General features: G+C 41.8%; 1 protein-coding gene across 3 annotated transcripts in view; it reads left to right on the top strand.

Moving 5' to 3' along the window:
* LOC308308046 (partitioning defective 3 homolog B-like) overlaps positions 1–13,863 on the top strand; it is a 438,220-nt gene that overhangs the window by 79,033 nt on the left and 345,324 nt on the right. For all 3 annotated transcript variants that reach the window (XM_080753415.1, XM_080753414.1, XM_080753413.1), the window contains exon 3: positions 4,955–5,108. In XM_080753415.1, coding sequence (XP_080609541.1) covers positions 4,955–5,108 — 154 coding nt within the window. The remainder of the gene's footprint in view (positions 1–4,954; positions 5,109–13,863) is intronic.

Raw genomic sequence — 13,863 nt, 5'->3', positions numbered from 1 at the left:
TAGGTTAGATACCCTCACAAAAACATGCAGTAATCCGGGTCTCTATAATGCCTCCCCCTGGCCAGCCGGGGCGCCTGATGGAGGGGAAAGGAACTGGTTGGAATAACGTGTTCCTTCCATACGCTACGTCCAACCGGGGAAGCTTCCCCCCTGTCAGGTGATAAGAAGCAGCCTGCTCACTCCTCATGCACTTTAGGAAGCATGAGCTGAGTTCGGGACCCTCCCCAGGTTGGCAGAGGGAGAGCAGTGCCCAGGATTACAGTTTAGGCAATTGGCACTGGGTGAAAAATGGGTTACAAAATCATGGGATGAAAAGAAAAAAATAAATAAAAGAAAACGTACATAAGTGTAGGAACAAGGTCGGATTCCTTGTTCACAGTTGTCTAGAGATTATTAATATTTGCCAATTTAGACAGCAATTTGACATGCTCTCTGACTGAAAGTTGTGCTGATTTACCGTACCAGACATTATGGTCAGGTACACAGAAAAGAAACAAAACAAAACCAAGATAAAAATAAACTTAAATAAAAGATAAATCCGAGTTTAATAAAGTAGGCCCAGCCGCCCAATCTACTTGAAAGGTAGCAATGTTTCTTTGATTCATGTCTCGGATGTGTTGTTTTCAGACGCGTAGACCCATAACATACACATGGATGCAACTAACTCAAAGCCAAAACCTTCTTGAAGTTTTTTAGGGTATTTTCTCAGGATGGCTAATGAAAGGATGTGAGAGATATTCAGAGAAAGGTAACATTTCATCACAGCGGTGGAGAGACAGCCCAGCAACTTATTTCACAATTAATTGCAATTTACTACACTTATCTCTGACTTCTCTGGATTTTCCTTTCATGAAAAAAGCGGAAGGCTTTTTGTTTTACTCTACAGCATCTTTCCTTCTGTCAGTATCTTTTCTTTTCTCTAATCCTTCTCTTTTATGCACTCAATTACAACCTATTCTTTTTCTCCCTACACCATTCATTGCCTACCTTTCTCTGTCTCTCTCTGTCTGTCTGTCTCTCTATCTCCGTCTCTCTGGTGTTATTGGCTGTGACAGCCCTTTGTGTTTCCTGTCAGATAGAGTAGAGATAAAAGTGTCTTCTTTCTCATCTGTCTCGGGTTGCTTTTCACCTGTACTTAACTTTCTAACAACGTCTTAAAGGCTCTTTTGAGTTTGTCTACCCGTTTTTCACTTCTTTCGGTCCGTATCACTCCCTCTCCTCTCGTCCCATCTCTTCTCTATTTATCCCTCTATTTTGCGCGTGCGCACACACACACACACACACACACACACACACACACACACACACACACACACACACACACACACACTCTCACATTGTCACATTGCTCCATGCAACCAGTCATTTATCCTTTTTGTATTGCTTGCCACAGTTTTTAACCCTAAGCTAGACCCTCCAGAGAAATGTGATTATGCGATCGCAGAATTTCCCGCATAATAATCAGTCAAATGCCGCAGATTATGCGGGTGTCACATGTTTTCAAAAAGCATAATCGCATATTTCCGCCTGCATATTTCGGAACTCATTCACATTCACAACTTTTCACATATTCCACAACTTTCCGCAATTTCACTGCATAAAATCACATAAAACCCAGCATATTTCATCTCAAAATCAAGGATTTTTGACCTCATAATCAATGATTTTAGTCCAATACATGTTTTCTGGAAGGTCTACTAAGCAGGCTGGTAGAAGAGAGAAGAGAGGGATAGGCAGAAGATGGAGAGAGCAGCCGGACAAGCCAACAGGGGAAGGTGGAAAAGAGGAGGAAAAGCCACGGGGGACAGAAAAGTCATCTTAGATGGCGAGAGGATCTTGTTGAGTGAGAGAGAGAATGGAGGAAAAGTCATGTCGTCAGAGACCAAATGTGAGAGATGAAACGGGCAGATGGATCAAGAGAGTGTGACAGAACAGGAGAGGGTGAGATGGCGGAGGGAGAGAGGAGGGGGCGACTAGGGATGGGACAATACGTGATATTATCGTTTATCGTGATAAAAAACACACGATAATCGTATCGTGGAGATTTAATTTATCGTGATATTTTCCTCCATCATGCACTGGGATCAATTCACCTTTTATTTGCTGAGCTTCATATCTGGTACCACTTAAACCCTCTATAATTGGTAAAAGGTACTTATAATATACATACTTGATATAGTCTTTCTTTCACTCTGTATCAAATGTCTTTGCCAAAAGATAGCCGATCTACAAGCTCACAACGCGTTGCGGCGCGTTATGAGCTTGTAGATCTGCAATTTTTTGGCAAATGTTCCAACCCAGGATAATGGATTTTGATTATCGCGATAATATCGTAAATCGCGATTTCTTTTGTCACAATAATCGTGATATGACATTTTCATATCGTCCCATCTTTAGTGGCGACTGGCAGCGGACGGACGGAACAGTTGGTGAGACAGAAGGGGGTGGGAGGGGCCAGAGAAGGTGTGATCCTCTGGAACGCTCTCTGTGCTCGGCTCAGTCACGGTGTAAAGTTTACTCAAGTACTGTACTTGAGTACAACTATGAGCTGTTTGTATTGAGTATTTCCAGATTCCACGACATCCGAGGCAAATATTCTACTTTTACTCCACTACAATTATCTTAGTTACTAGTTGTTACTTTGTAGATTTTAGCCCCCTCATCACTAAACCATAGTTTTGTGGCGTCTGTTTTTAGAAAGAATATTTTTCGTGCAAAAGAAAATCCTTGCATTGGATTCAGAATCATGAAAAAACCCTAGTTTGACCCCTCACATGCTACTTAAAGCAGATTTGTTTTTTCCATTTTTCTCCGGTATAGTAAAGTCAATGGGACCCCAACTTTGATTGGCTCCCACAAGGTTTCCCAAGGGAGTTTGGTTGGAACAAATTCAGAGGTCATAGTAGACACCTTTATGTGAAGAAAGCTATTGGTAAGCATTTAGTTCCTAGATTGGTCAAAGATTCTGCTAACTTTCCCTAACTAATACGTTTAAGTGGTTGTGTACTAAACATAATTGGCTCACATGACGTTGTCAACTCTCAACTACTTTGAAGTAAGAGGATACGAGAACACTGCACAGTGGACACCGAGATCCAGGATGAATCGGTGATGATTCAATATACATATACAATATACTGTACAATATGCACTGTAGCATGCATCCGCCTGACTGTTAGCCTCTGTGCAACAAGTGCTATTTATTGAATGTTGGTGATATTAATGAGTTCTGGGCCTGGAATACCTGTGTACACGGTTTTTAATTCCTATTTCTGTCCTATTTTTTGCCTTCACGTGCAGGAATCAGTGCCTGCGTATCAGAGTTCAATCAATAATTCTGTGTGTGTTGTCATGTGTACCATGTGTTCATCCATGTGTGTGCCTTAAGAGTGTGTGTGTGTGTGTGTGTGCGTGTGCGTGTGTGCGTGCGTGTGCGTGTGCGTGTGTGTGTGTGTTTGTGGGGTGTATTTCTGTTTATCAGGAATCCTCTGGCTTTACTGGCAAAGTCCCCTTTCTTTACCCCTGGCCTTTATAGAGACACACACACACACACACACACACACACACACACACACACACACACACACACACACACACACACACACACACACACACACACACGCACCCACCCATACGCCAGTCTATTCAGCTTCAGCGTGGAGGCCCCTAGAACAGTATGTTGACAAGCTGTGTGCTGTGTGCCGCTAAACGCAGACTCAGTGCAATGCTCAATAGACGGGGGATTCCACTATATAACACAGCTAAAGCTAGCGCGTTGTCACACATACACACACACCCACCCACCCACACACACAGACAGACACACACACAGCCAGGGCAGACACGAATGGAGGCAGAAGTCAGACGATAGGCAGGCACACACATCGCCGTTGCAGCAATGCTGGGCTCCTTGGACGTCCTCTATAGCGTTCTCATCCACAAGGTAACGCAACGACTAAAGTCTGACACGTGCTTCCATCGCACAGTTTATATCACTCGCCGAAAACAGCTGATCCAAAAAGCTCGTAGACTGTCTATTTCCGTCGTGCGGCGCTGCCAAGTGTAAATTAAAGATCCTTATAACATCAAATTTTCATTCTTTTTTTCCTGACCTCAATTACAAAAAAACCCCCAGAACTTTCAACATTCATTTTTTTTCTGTAATCTGTATTCTTTTGAATAATTAGGCTAAGAAAGGTGAGTTCATTGCCCTCTGGACGTACGCGTGATCGTCCAGGGGAGAGTTTGTATCAGCTTTGCTGTTACTTTCCACTGTGTTTGTATCGTTCCAATTCACAGTTTTTCCCATTTACCATTTACCACTTTGGTTGTTGCGTTCCAAAAGAGGCGACGATTAACAGGAAAGTTCATGAACCACCACACCTACAGGAAACTAGGTATATTGAGAAAAAAATCGTGCCGTGGCTCACTGGAGTGGAGTTTTCACTTTTAACATTTTAATACACGTTTTAAAGACTGTTATGATTGGTAAAACAGCATGTCATAATTGCTTTAATATATCTGCAGAATATCTTCTGCAGAGCCATTTACTTGTGCCCTTCGCAAGCCACCAGGTTCCATTGTGTGTTGAGCGACTGTATTATGATTTCTTTCTCTTTTATACTGCCACTGTGCTTGCCTCGAATTGAGGCTTTACATGTGTCACAATGAAAAGGTGAGGTTATGCTAGCTTGAACGCTGAAGTTTGTATTTTCCAAACCCGCTCTCTCTCTCTCTCTCTCTTTCTCTCTCTCTCTCTCTGTGGCTTTTCAGAAATAGCAGATCTACACGTACAAGCTTGCAGTGCAGCACTCGGTGCTGCGCTATGACTTGTATATCTGCTATTTTTTAATAGTCACAACATTAAATAATTCTAGGCCCTAATAGTCACCATCACCTCACATTGGAAAAGTAAAGACAAAAACCCATTGTGTAATTCCCTCTCTCTCTCCAGCTGATGGCGGTGTATGAGGAACAGGAAGCCCAGCAGAGGGGCGGGGCAAGCACAAGCCCAGCCCCCAGCCCAGAACTCTACCAATCGGAGCTCTCCGTCTTCCAGCCAATCAGAGGAGGGGAGATTGAGGTCAACTCCTCCGCCCTCAAATCCAGTGAGTATCCGTCCGAAATGTAGGCTATTGTGTGCCATAGTCGGAGATCTCCGTCTATGGTTATTAATTAATCGGATTAATATCGCTGTAACGCACAATTCGAGCATTCCACCGCTGCTATGAGACCTAGCATACAGAAATAGCCCAGAAACAAAACAAGACTCCTCCATCCGGTTCGATTCTTCTTCTACCGAAAAACGAGCATAACTCCTGTTCTAGCTCTCCACAGCGCCATGCGCCCCATTCCACACAGTGTATAGTGGTGCCTGGGAGGAGCTACATCGGCAGGGAGCTAAATTGTTCGACTCGCTCTGAGACATTACACCCACAGTTTGCATCATAACACAGGAGGGTGCACAGACTGCACACGCACTCACATGCACGCGCGTGATCACCATTGGAAAACATGGTAAAATCACAGAAAACGGTGGCATTAAACAGCTAAGATTATTTCAAAATAGCTGGCACCGAGTGTGATAATTGTCTTGCATCTCATTCCCATTTTCTTTCTGACATTGAGGATGTATATACATACGTATATGTATATATATATATATTTATATATATATATATATTTATTTTTTATTTTTTTAAATAATGAACAATAATTATCAGGAATTGCCTGACCTTGTCTGAATAAAAAAAAAAAGAAATCTGCTTCAGATAAATGTGATGTAAAAGTATCTATTGGTTCCAGATGTAACACTTTGATCAAAGTCATGACGTGAGCTGTGACTCAGTGCTCTCTAGAGGACCAACTCTGACCCTTGACCCCAGTTAGGCTCTGGAATTTATCATGATACGTTGCTGGTGCTCCATAATTTTATTACGGTGGTGTTGAACTCTGGTATAACCTTGGGTTGTATAGATCAGTGTTTCTCAAATGGGGGTACGAAGGTTCTGTAGGGGGTACGTGAGCAAATGCCACCAAAAAAGAAGAATATAAGTATAAATGAATACAAAATTAACTATGATTGAATTAGGCGGGGGAAAAAAACATTTTGTTTAATGATGACACATGGAGAAACCTGGTGTGAGCTTGATAGTAGCTAACCCAAATTACATGGTACCGGGCAACTGGGATGTGAAAGTTGTTTGAATGCAATGTATTGAAGTTATTGACATGAAAACTGGACTGAAATGTTATAAAGGAGCCACCATTTGAAACTTTCACTCCATTTCTTATTTGTGATTTTATATTCTTGAAGTGGTAGGTTATCATAGCATCAGAAGGAGTCTCCTTGTACTAGTATCTTTGGTGTGAAGCCACCTTTAGTCATAGAATATAAACTGCCACAATGTTGACCCGACATAATAGAATCTGAATCAAATTATTTTGGCGGGTATTATTTGTATGTAGGGGTGAAAATATTCACGATGAGCTATTCGGGACCCTGAACCTGGCCAAGTAGAGTCACTGTCAAGTGTGGTGCTGTGCAGTGCTTCATCCTGGGAAAGGGGAGGGGGTGCTATAAAACAAGTACGCCAGTGCTCGCTGAGGAATTGGAATGTGTGTTCAATTAGAGAAAACATGTTGATTTCTTGCATCCCCAATGGCCACCTCGTCATTGTGTCAACCTTGGGAGTATTGCATCTGTGAGGACGGGCCAGATCACAACAGATTAACTTTGACAACTTCAACCTCCTCCATTTATGACCTTGTTGGCCTTCAGGGACCAAACAAGCATTGATTCATACCAGCAGTGGTGTAAAGTAACTAAGTACATTTACTTAAGTAGTACTGTACTTAAGTACAATTTTGAGTTATTCGTACTTTACTTGAGTATTTCCATTTTCCAATACTTTTACTTCTACTCCACTACATCTCGGATCCAGATATTGTACTTTTACTCCACTATAATTATTTGAAAACTTTAGTTACTAGTTACTTTGCAGATATAAAAATAACATACATAAACCATATTTCACCGCATAATATTTCATGTAATTCACAACTTTTCGCATATTCCGCAACTTTCTGCATAACTTGCATGTCACATATATCACAACTTCTCGCATATTCTGCAACTTTCCGCAATTCCACCGCATAAAATCACATAAAACCCAGCATATTTCATCACAAAATGATGAATTTTTGCCTGGATAATCAATGATTTTTTTTCTGGAGGGTCTAGATAGTACATTAGAGACATACATGAAACGGGGACAGAGAGACAGGGTAGTGACATACAGCAAATGTCGTCGGGCACGGGAATCGAACCTACAACTCGCCGCCAGGATGCATTAGAGCCTACTGTACATGAGGTATGCGCCTTAACCACTAACTAGGCCATCGGCTCCCGCCCGTCTAAACATGATTTACTCTGGTCTGGAAATGAAGAGGAGAAAAGGCAATGAAATGAGAACGGACAGAAGAAAGGAAAGAGAAGCAGGGAGAGAGGAAGTGTATGTGTTTTGTCAGGCTGTGGAATGAACTCTGATGTCTCTGTCTGGTTCCTGTTACCTGGACTAGATAGATCATCTCTCTCTCTCTCTCTCTGCCTTATGTCAGGTCAAGTGCCTGTTCTGTACACATACTGGATGTGCGTGTGAGAGGACAGTACAGTCCTCATGGTAACTCGGTCCCAACTTCACTTCACCTTAAACATAACAAACCGCACAGATGATGAATTACAGTACGTGCATACACCCATACTGTAGCCCAACAGCCTGCATATCAAACATCTATACATCATTACAATGTCCTGTTCCCCCTGTTTCTCCCTGCATGGGAGATTGGAGTTATGTCTGTTTCCCTGTGTCTTTTTTAAGTAATGCCCGGTTGGCTCTGGGATATCTGGGATCATAAACAGGCTGCTCCACTGTCCATCCGACCGGAGCACTTGGCATGCAAGGCATATGTATACGTTGAGGCATCCGTTAAAGGAAGACAAGGGCAAAGCATCGCCCTGAATATTAACTAAAAACAGTTTAATATTGATTCAGAAGTGATTTTTATTGGGGTTCCTGTTGGCTCAGTCAGTTCACAAACAGACTTATGCTCCTATAATGTACGAGGGCCCGGGTTCGAATCCGATCCCCGTTTGTCTCGCATGTCTCTCCTCTCTGTCTATTAACCCTGACTGAGCACAAATCCCTGCTCTGTTGTTGACAACAGCGGTCTACAACAGTAAATAGCAGATTGTAGGAATGCCTGATTTAATAATCAGATCGCTTCCCTTTTTTAGTTAACTTTTGCAGCCAAGTGATGAGGTTGTTGCTAACCTGTGCGGTATGTCACCACACTAACTGGTCTAAATGCTAAATACCAATATATTGTGTGACTTTTGTTATTAAAGGAGTAGTTCACCACTTTTCAACCTGTCTTCATATAATAGGTCCTCACTAATGTTCATGATAAAATATCACAATTTTTTTCTACTCGGTCCAAGTCTCCTAGGAGAGCTGTGGGAAGTTCAGAATCCATCGTCTTGTGACATCATCATTTTCCAAAAAAAAAATTAATCAATATTTAAAAAATATATATTTAGATTTTTATTATCGCGAGAACAATGGCTTCCACTTTAAAATTGCAACTTTTCAGGAATAGAAAGCCTGCAGTTTCTATAAGCTGGATTGGCAATCGATGATGTCACAAGACTATGGGTTTGACCTGCCCACAGCCCTCAAAAAGCCCCCCAAAAAAAAGAAAAACTATTTTAGCTATTTTTGAGTGAGGACCAATTATATGAACATAGGTTGAAAAGTGGTGGTGTGCCCCTTTAAGCTTCAAGGATAAATACCAAAATCTATTAAATGAAAGAATGGATTTTTTCATTTCCTTGATTAATGCAACAGTCATGTCTATATTAGGCTTTAGGCTATATTGCTTTGGGCATATATATGAGGGCATAAGCCAAGTGGTTCATTAGTCTATTAGTGATTACTAAAACGCACGCGCGCGCGCGCGCGCGCACACACACACACACACACACACACACACACACACACACACACACACACACACACACACACACACACACACACGCACACGCACAATTGGAGTTGGGACCAACTGTCCTAAGTGATTATTGTTCATCTTAAAATGCATAGATTTATATTGTAATCTGCTAAATGTTCTCAGCGTTGGGGTCCTGCGACTCATGTATTTCTAAAATCCTGACTAAGGCCCTGAGCATAATCCATAAAGGTAGTTCTATCATGATTGAGTTGCATTAAAGCAGTGGTTCTCAACCTGTGGGTCGGGACCCCCAGGGGGGTCCCCAAATTATTTTGGGCTGTCCCCAGATGAATAATTTTGTGTGCAACATTAACAGTAAACAAACCAACATAAAGTTTAAGTGTATCTGCACATTTCTAAAGTGACAATTTAAGGACTTTTTTTATACAGTACCTCTAAAATATGATTAATTGGGCATTGGGCTAAGCCCATTGTCTATTCATGAAAGTAATACAATGTTTTAATAAAATAACTAAAAAAGTTGTGAATAGACAAAAGGCATCTATTGACACACAACTTACCGGTATTTGTCCTTTGTTTTTCAAGTTGATGGACGTAATTCCACTTTCATCTGTTATTATTGTACACATCTTTGCGAGGAAAAGTACCCCTACTGTCTGCCATTAATAGTGATAATAGAAGTGACATTTCAGCTTGTCCATGAATCATCAGTTGTTTGTCATCCATGGACGTGTACAGTATGATACAATAACCCACCTATCTCTCTGACTCCCTCCCCAGTCAAAGTTCAGACTTTTAATGAATGTAGAATAACGTGCAGGATGTAATTTGCTGCAATTTAGGTGAGTTACTTTAAAAACAATTTGATTTTATTTGATTTTAAAATAAAAATCCTCTCTCTCAAACTTCTGGCAGTGTGCCAGTGAACACCCTCCCCTGTGCCAACATGTGCCTAAGGTTGTCTCTGCCCCTGCTTTAGACCTTCTTCATTAGACTTAAAAGAGAGTTGTTTTTCTCTCACGCTGAGGTTGGTAGCTGGGAGCTGGGATTCAAGTTTAGGAGTAGGAGTATGTAAATTGTTTCATGCTTTATTTCCGGTAATGACAGTGTTTAAGAGTGACAAGAAACAGATCCAGGGTAGAAATGGGACACATGGAAGACGAGATGATGGTTGGATTCAAACCTGGGTCTTTGTGTTCACCAGGAACATTATTATAAAGTCAGTGTGTAGTGCACTAACTGGCTGAGCTGCCAGACACCCCATGGCAGAGTATTTTAGAAATGTATCATTTTAGGACCTACTGTAGTAGTGGGCATGTCATTATAGACGGAAATGTACATTTTTTATAGACAAAAGTTCAATTATTTTTAGAAATAGCAGATACATGTCACAATGCAGTTGTGAGCTATATTGTGCTTCTCGATTATTCAACTAAAAAAAGTAATCAATTGAATACCAGTAATCACTAAGGAAATTATTCATAGTAATACCATTTAGACCGGGAACACAAATCTGTGTCACGTTAGCTTTGAACCACTTTAACTATTATTTTATGCTTTAGCTATTGAAAAATAGGAGCACCGATTGCCGTGCTGCGAGCTTGTAGATCTGCTATTTTGTTTAAAGTTTGTGCACATTTGTGAAAGTCTTTGAATATTTTTTTACCCGATTCTATAAATGTCTTCTAAATCCTTCTTCTAATTCAGTGGTTCTCAAACTTTTTCATGTCAAGGACCCCTAAAAGGACATGTTTTTGGCCGTGGACTCTCATCTCAAAATATTGTTGTTCCAGGGACCCCCCCCAGAAGCAAATATTTGAGTTACAAATGTTGCAGTGCGGCATTCGATGCCACGCTGTGAGCTTGTAGATCTGCTATTTTTCAATAGCTAAAGTTTAAAATAATTCCAGGCTTAAAATACCATTCCATGTGTTATTTCCATTACAACGTGAAGGATACTGCTGTTGTGCTCCTGACAAATGTCTTCCTATGTTCCAGTCAAAGGCTGGTTCATCTACTGTACAGACTGGAGGATGAAACATGACATGTTCCTCTCTTTAGTCTCTCGCACTCACTCACTCTTTCTCCTCTTCTCCTCATCACCATGGTCTTTGTCGTCCTTTTTTTCATGTCCTATTATTCTGTCAGTCAGACAGTCAGTCTGTCCGTCACGTCACACTTTCTCCTACTCATATCTCCGCCACCGTTGCCCCGATCCATGCCAAACTTTGCACCCTTCATTTCTCACATGGCCCTCTTCTAGCGCCACCATGAGGCCCGATTCTTGCAAGACACATTTTTGGACACTGCTCCTCCAGATTTTGCCCTAAAATCACGCAAACCGGTACACAGTATCTCTACAGTCATGTCATCAAAATGCATCAGTCTCATCTAGCGCCACCATCTGGCCGATTTTTGAAAAACACATATTTGGACACTGCTCCTACAGATTTTGCCCTAAAATCACGCAAAGCGGTACACAGTATCTCTACAGTCATGTCATCAACATGGATCTGTCCCATTTCCCATATTCCCTCATGATTGGCTACCATTGCCTTCCAAAATGTGTGTATGCGACCTGACAGTCGCTTATCTCCCGATTAGGCAGTCTTACTGGTTCTCTCTCTCTTTCTCACACACACACACACACACACACACACACACACACACACACACACACACACACACACACACACACACACACCTCTCTCTCCCTCCCCCTGTCTCATCTCCACATCTGATTACACAATTGTTGTCAATTTTCTCCTTTCTTTCATTCTTTCTTTCTTCCATTATTTCTCTATTCTCTCTCTCTCTCTCTCCCTCTCTCCCCCCCCCCCCCTCTCTTTCTTAATTCTCTCAGCATATAGGGAGGAATTGATTAACCGTTTGATCTAATAATCCATCCCTTCCACCACGGCACGGACTTAAGAGCAACAAGGGTGCATTCTGACATGATCAATACACAAACCTGCAAATATGGTTAGGCCTACGTGACCCCATCCCCCACCACCACTATCAATATGTCTCAGCTCTGCTGCTCTTGGATTTGACTAAGGGATCTTCCCTCCCATGCATATCCAGTGTTTCTCAAACCTTTTCATGTCAACATGGACCGCCAAAATGGTTTGGCTGCAGACCTCCATCTCAAATGTATTTTGTGCAAGGGACCTCCAGAAGTTAAAGGGGAGAACCACCCATTTTCAATATTGAACTATGTCATTCATATACCTTTGAGTTGGTATGTGGAAAAAGGTCCCCCTACTTCTGTGTTGCCTAGAACTGGAGGATTGATTTTGGGGGTTGTATAGCAAAGTACAACGTGATGATGTCATCACGGTGTATTTTGCAATACAAACCCCAAAATCAATCCATCCATCTGTGCTCAAAGACTTGCAGTTTTTGCACAAATGCTCACGTTTTTTTATAGCCAAAGTATAAAATATGGTTAAAGTGCTTAAAATGCTGCAACAGTACAGTATATTAACACAATTTGCATGGGATCCCCTGGAACCCCCTGGAACCCCCTCAAGGACCCCTGGGAGTCCCCGGATCCCAATGCTATAAGGCCTTCCTCAACTGTACTGATGGTGGCGCTACAGCAACCGTCTAAAGTTTTAAACATTTGACAATTCATAACAAATCTGTCGTACATGCCAACTCTTTGCAACTTGCACCAGCATGTAGGCACTTGTGGGCAGATCTGTTCAGGCTCTTTGAAGCCAATCACTGCGTTTTTCTCAATCCCTGCAAATTAATTCTCCCACAATTTATTTGCTAAACTTGCTAACATGCATTTTCTGTCCTCGCTCCTGCCAGAATTTCTGAATGATAAAAATGTAGCCCACAGTGCATCAGCAATTATTTTATTGTACACAGCAGTACATGGTGTACATGGTGCAGTATTTAGAATTTGGTAAACTATTGGCTGTCAATGGAAATAGTCTTTGAACATCAGTTTTTCACTTATAATCAATCATGTATCATATCAAGCTCCGTAAAGCATTAACTACTGACATATCTACTGTATTTTGTATTTTCTTCATCAACCCACTGCTGTGCAGTGGCTATAATTCTGTTTTTTCTCCCCTTCTCTCTCTCTCTCTCTCTCTCTCTCTCTCTCTCACTCTCACTCTCTCTCTGGCTTTCTCTCTCTCCCCACCCCTCCCTGTCGCTGTCTGTGCCTTTCTATACCCAAATGAGCTGTAAATTTGAGCATGTTCTTGCTGTTTATGTAGACTTATGGCTCTCTGTCAATATGGCGGGGGCCAGGAGGAAACATCTGACAATTAGCGCTTTAACCTATAAAAAATAAACTGCAGAACCTGCAAAAAATTGCAGCAGCTTTGAAAATGTAACATTTCATTTATTTACTTCAATGATAATTTTTGCAATTTCAGAACCGCATCCCACTTCTCTAGCACACAGAACACGCACGCACGCGCGCGCGCACGCACGCATATGAACACGCACACGCACAGACTTGCAAACAGCTATGCTAACAGCACAGGCAGTAGTGTGCCATGCCTCATCCATCAGGCTTCAGTTAAATGATGATTTTATGCAGTGGGCTGATGAGATGTGAAGAGAGAGACATGATCATATGTTACCGTCTCTCTCTACCTCACACGCAAACACACACACACACACACACACACACACACACACACAGACACACACACGCGCGCGCTCACTATGGCCAATTGGATACAATAATGTGCATGTTCAGCACCGCACACACACTGATGTAATGTGAAGAGAGACTTATGGTAATACATTACCTTCCCACACACCAAATGATACACACTGCAGTCACTTTGAACAGAAAGTGTG

The sequence above is a fragment of the Nannobrachium achirus genome, assembly GCF_963921795.1.
Source record: "Nannobrachium achirus genome assembly, chromosome: 22".
Classification (NCBI taxonomy): Eukaryota; Metazoa; Chordata; class Actinopteri; order Myctophiformes; family Myctophidae; genus Nannobrachium; species Nannobrachium achirus.
The sequence above is the reverse complement of the archived record's forward strand: the minus strand, read 5'-3'. Positions and strand labels throughout refer to the sequence as shown.